This window comes from Culex pipiens, chromosome 2 (genome assembly GCF_016801865.2).
Source record: "Culex pipiens pallens isolate TS chromosome 2, TS_CPP_V2, whole genome shotgun sequence".
In the NCBI taxonomy this organism is placed as follows: Eukaryota; Metazoa; Arthropoda; class Insecta; order Diptera; family Culicidae; genus Culex; species Culex pipiens.
The window spans coordinates 120046941-120052637 of record NC_068938.1 but is presented as its reverse complement, the minus strand read 5'-3'; the positions used below and the strand labels follow the sequence as shown (position 1 = coordinate 120052637).

The 5697-nt window shown below is 40.7% G+C and overlaps 1 protein-coding gene across 1 annotated transcript; it reads right to left on the bottom strand.

The window, feature by feature from the left end:
• Positions 1–1921: 1921 nt before the first annotated feature.
• LOC120424128 (uncharacterized) lies at positions 1922–3074 on the bottom strand. Its single transcript, XM_039588167.2, has 3 exons — positions 3069–3074; positions 2680–2995; positions 1922–2587 (listed from the first exon to the last, which is right to left on the bottom strand). Exons 1-3 carry the CDS (start codon positions 3072–3074, stop codon positions 2166–2168), a joined length of 744 nt encoding a protein of 247 aa, XP_039444101.1. The 3' UTR covers positions 1922–2165.
• Positions 3075–5697: the final 2623 nt, after the last annotated feature.

The following is a 5697-nucleotide window of genomic DNA, read 5'->3' as shown; positions in this document are numbered from 1 at the left end:
TCCTTAAACAATTCTTCAAGTAGAACAAATTGAAATGTCATTTTCATTTACATTTTAGATTAAACCTCGTGTAGTAGTACGAGTACATTTCTCGAGTTTTTTTTGAAAAGGTCCTATAAACAAAATTTTTACTTTTTGCTTTTTGGGTGTTTTTGAATACCCCTGACTCAAGGCGGTTCTAAAAACACCCAAAAAGCAAAAATTGGAAATTTTGTTTATAGGACCTTTTCAAAAAAAACTCGAGATTTGGACGAAAATGCAGCCACTAAATCCGCATATAACAAGAGCAAAAAGGATGACAATGCACGACATCCCGATTCAGGTCCCTGCTAGCTTGAGGCAGAGTTTAAATATTCTACTCCAGAATCCAACAAGCTCCATGTCTACCGCAAGGCAAAATGCAATGAAATGCGACTTGGAAGCATCAAACCAAAGACATTCTGTACCCTACCTTTATTTCTTGAGATGCTTGCTGGGCCGGGGAAACCTTACTTAAACGCTCCATCCATGGAACAAGCGCTCCCCCACCCCTCCCCGGGGCTGAAACTTGTGTTTCAAGACAAAATGACAAAATGAGAATGAAAAAAAAACACAAAGTCTACATTATATAGTTGGCATTTGGGGGGATCAAACGGGATGACTTAGTGATTAGAATCAGAACGACAGTTTATCTCAATTTCAATCAGGATCATCCGAATCTTGGGAATTTATTTGAATAAGTCATTTATTTATGCACCTGTGGTGCTTTGCAAATCCATTGAATTGCAGCTGTGCTGTGTTGCATTCCGTAAAATTGCTACAGGGACCATTCCTGGAAAGAGCAACTCCAACCAATTAGGATCATGAGTTAGTGACTGAATCGGCCAGTAAATCTACTGGTTTGCCCACAAGTAATTAGTTGGTTCACTTTTTATACAATTAATCGTCTAAATAACGCCTTAAGGGAGCTTTTTTTGCTACGTAACGCAAAATTTGGGATTTTTTAACCACTCCATCCCATTTCTAAGAAAATGTAACATGCGACCTTCAACGACCAAGATATCGCAATTCAAAATTAGAGATTTTGAACGATTTAGTGGCAAAAAAGAGTATCATCAGCTACACCAAACTTGAGATTGAATTTCTAGAAACAAAAGAGAAGTGTATCTCTAATTCACTTTAATTTGATTTTGAGCAGTTCTCTACGGAATCGGTCTTTTTTCTTTAATTTTAATTTTTGTATTTTTTAATCCGGCTGAAACTTTTTTGGTGCCTTCGGTATGCCCAAAGAAGCCATTTTGCATCATTAGTTTGTCCATATAATTTTCCATACAAATTTGGCAGCTGTCCATACAAAAATGATAAGTGAAAATTCAAAAATCTGTATCTTTTGAAGGAATTTTTTGATCGATTTGGTGTCTTCGGCAAAGTTGTAGGTATGGATATGAACTACACTGAAAAAAAATGATACACGGTAAAAATAATTTGGTTATTTTTTTATTTAACTTTTTGTCACTAAAACTTAATTTGCAAAAAAACACTATTTTTAATTTTTTTAATTTTTTAATATGTTTTAGAGGACATAAAATGCCAACTTTTCAGAAATTTCCAGAATGGGCAAAAAATCTTTGACCGAGTTATGATTTTTTGAATCAATACAGATTTTTTCAAAAAATCGAAATATTGGTCGCAAAAATTTTTCAACTTCATTTTTCGATGTAAAATCGAATTTGCAAACAAAAAGTACTTTAGTGGTTTTTTGATAAAGTGCACCGTTTTCAAGTTATAACCACTTTTAGGTAACTTTTTTGAAAATAGTCGCAGTTTTTCATTTTTTAAAAATAGTGTCCATGTTTGCCCACTATTGAAAAAAATATTTTTGAAAAGCTGAGAAAATTCTCTATATTTTGCTTTTCCGGACTTTGTTGATACGACTCATAGTTATAACAACTTGAGGTTGCTGAGCTGTGCTTCCAGTATGGGTAGAGCCAGATACCGATGGGACTCTCCTTCAAAACCCAGGATCGGCATGACGCTCGAAGTTACGCTAGGCCAAGAAAACACTCGCAGTCGTCTAAGGAAACTACGTTTATTTCTCGGGGTTCCGTCGACGGTTTATTGGGCACACTTCCTAACTCCTCACTAGCACGTCTCCCTTCCCACTTCCTTACTTCCTAGATCCTACCTCACACGATCCTTCTTCCTACTTCCTTGTGCACCGATGATCTGCTGCGGGGCCCCGATCTGCACTGCGGTCGTCGTTGTTCCGTCCGGATGACCGTTGAGCTCCTCCTGCAGTACGCCAATGGGGGTGGCTTCTTGGTCGTCGGATGGACCCTCCGACTTCTGCTGCTGCTTCTCGGACCTATCGCCAGCCGTCCGTGTCCTTCCTGCGCGTGTAACGGTGCTGCCGGCTTCGACGAGGCAGCGCCTCCGTCGGGATTGTCCGGGTTTGGGACACGGAGGTTACGTAGCGGCTTGGCGACGCACCGACCAACGGGTTGACGGTTGGTGGTTTCGGGGTTGGTCTGCCGGGCCGGATATGGCAAGGCCAGGGCAAAAACTAACGGGGTTTCACGGGGGAAACTTGGGGTAAACCCGAGAGGTCCTGGGGCAAGAGGGATTTAAAGATGGCGTTAGAGCGATGGCGGTCGGGATCAAGGTTCACTAGGGGGTTTGTTGTGGGGAATATCATCCTACCTGGGATGTCCAAATCTCGAGCAGCTCCTGCTCTTCGCTGTCCGCGGAACGTAGCACGGTTCCGGGCACTTCCTGACACGGTCAGGTTCACTGCGGCTGCTGGTCCAACTCCGGGACACTGGCCTTCGATTTCGGCTGCGATTGACGACAGCCTCCTTCGTCGTACAACACCGGACTTAATGATCGCGCAATCCTGGCCACTTCGTCCTGAACCCCCCTGATCCGATACCCGCCAACTTTCCTCTCTTTTCGCCCTCTTTCGCCACCCCCTGCTGATCTCTCGTGCGATGTTTTCCACGACGACATCTGGTGGTGGCTAGCGGCAACAACGCACTGCGTGGGACTGGTCGTTCTGGGAGACGTCCAGGTAGCTTTCCGTCGACAACCACGAACATCTCTTGGCACTACATTTACACAAATACGCGACGAGTCACACCGATATCGAACACTACAGACACACTGGTTACACTCTCCCCCGGCTCGGGTTAAAAAAATTGCGAACTCCAGAGAGTTAGCAAGTTTTTTTTACACACTACATGTAATAAACTGCCACGTCTCTCTGAACCCAAAACTAATAACTAGTCCAACTTGCAAAGATCTTTTATTCTTTTACTTGCTGTAAGTTGCTAGCTTTATGAAAACCATTCTGGATTTTACTAAGTCCCATTCATGAGCCAAGGTCAAGAAACATTTCATACAGTGTGGGCTTGAATTGGGGTCATAAGACATCATCATCGGTCGAAACCAACTCCGTTCTGTTTAGAATCCGTAGCTTTTTACTGGCCTTCAACGTTTATACAACTCTAGCCTCCAGCAATTCAAACACTGTATTACTTCCAATATCGATGAGACACAAATTAAAACTGGTAATAAATATGTACAAAAATTACAACACAAAAATATTTACACATTAAAATTATATATACAAGTCAAGACTAAAGAAAAGTCTGACAAAGTTTTCAACTCTACGCATGCAAATTTTTATTGGATTTTATCATTTTTCAAAGCATGCAAATAAATAACAAATAATCAAACTACTAAATCCGGATTGTTTACAAAAAATATTTACAAATTTCAAACTACCGCCAAAGTACGGTTTGAAATGTTTCACACGCGTTACGATTCACGCGCGGCGCGATGCACTGTCGGAAAGTGCGATACCGATCTAGTACTTCATTCACTGATACTGTTATCATTCTTCATCTGTGTATGTGCGAACTTTGCCGAACGATCGACCTGTCAAACCAGATCAAAACAAATTAAAAGTGATTATGGACAAACGTGGTGGGTTTTTTCTAAGATTCAGTCCTAAAATATTCAAGTTTTGGGCACTTTTGGGCTTTAATTATCAATATTTGTTGATCATCGATCGATTAGTGAGCCCTTAGATCATTTCAAAGAAAAGTTTTGCCCAAAAGCTGCTATTCTTGTTTATTTTATGAGTGGTTCTTTTCAGGGATGTGTTTCTTATTTTCAGGTTATGTTATGATATTCAATTATGAGGATTTTATGCGCAAAAAGGTAAGTAAAGTGAAATTATAATTAGTGAAGTGATTTTACGATCATCCGATCAGCTTTCACGGAAAAAAAACTATTTTGTGGGTTCTACAAGTGCTTTACTTTTATATTTCTTTGGATTTTATACGATTGCTTAATGATGCAAAATTTACGATCGTTTCAAGGTCATTTTATTTCATTCATTGTTTTGCACATACACCGTCACAATTTAGTTGATTTATTGCTTACTCACCTTGCCACAACTCTAAAAACTTTTTAACAGTGCCATGACTAGGTTCGAAAAACTTTCAATTAACCAAACGTGAATTCAATTCATTATTCAAAGTTCATTCATTCATTCATACTATTTTCATCCATTCAATTCCAAACATTCATAAAATTTTCTTGCAATCTCCAATTTGTTTTGTATTTCTTCAGACATTCTTCAATTTCTTACTCCTCTTCTTCAAATTTCACTCAGCATTGACACTGACAACTACTACATTCTCACATTTGCACGTAACACACGTGACTTCACCTGCTACACCTGGCGTTATGATTCGGGAAAGATTGGTAATGTTGCTAGACAAGTCTATTAACAGCAACGACTACTTCGATCCAAAATCCACCAAGTTTCACATGGCCTTCTACTAACTCAACTCTTCACAGGTACAACATACCCAACATTGCGGCTCAGTACACCAGCATAAACGCGCAGCATAACTTGACGAAGCTGTAACAGTCATGCTCGCAGCTGGGTTCTGCAGTCCGCCTCCACATTTGAGCACTGACTCGCCATCCCGTCGAATGTTCAACGAGCAGCCTCGAAAATCGGCAACCTGTGTCTCACCAAACATCAACAAATTTCAACTATATTTGTCCCGGGACTCCCACTTTCAACGCTGCCACTCATGGGCTAATTGCGGGTCCTGCAACTCGCAGTACTGACCCTGGAGCAAACGGACACAGACAACTAGACTGGTTTGGAGTGACAACGTACGACCTTGGACAACATAGACCTCTAGATGAACTCTTAGCAGAGGTAACTATGCACCAAGTGTACCACTTTCCGTCCCAACTAATTTCTGTTCCTAATCTCCATTTTCAGGGATAATTTGGCCGAACTTTCGCACCTCCCTATAACTCCTACACAAACAACACTTACCAACAGGTAAGTAAAAACGCAACATTCAGTTACATATACTACAACACACATCTACAAACACCTAACACGTTCCTAGACACCACAATGAAGTTGTCAAGAATCTCTGCGTGCTCACCTACCGAACTGAATCAGCTGGAGAATCGAAGAAAAATTACTTTTTAACTTCCTCGAAACCCACTGACCAGTCTAACAGTTTGCAAACAGGATTCTGACTGAAACTTACAAAGTTTGAGGGCTTTTCAGTAGCTCTAGTTCCTCGTTGTTTTGCCTCACAAACAACAACCTAAACAATCCAATATACGTGGACAAAACACTCTACCGAGCTCTCCTACAATCAGCCTTCTGCTGACACTTTT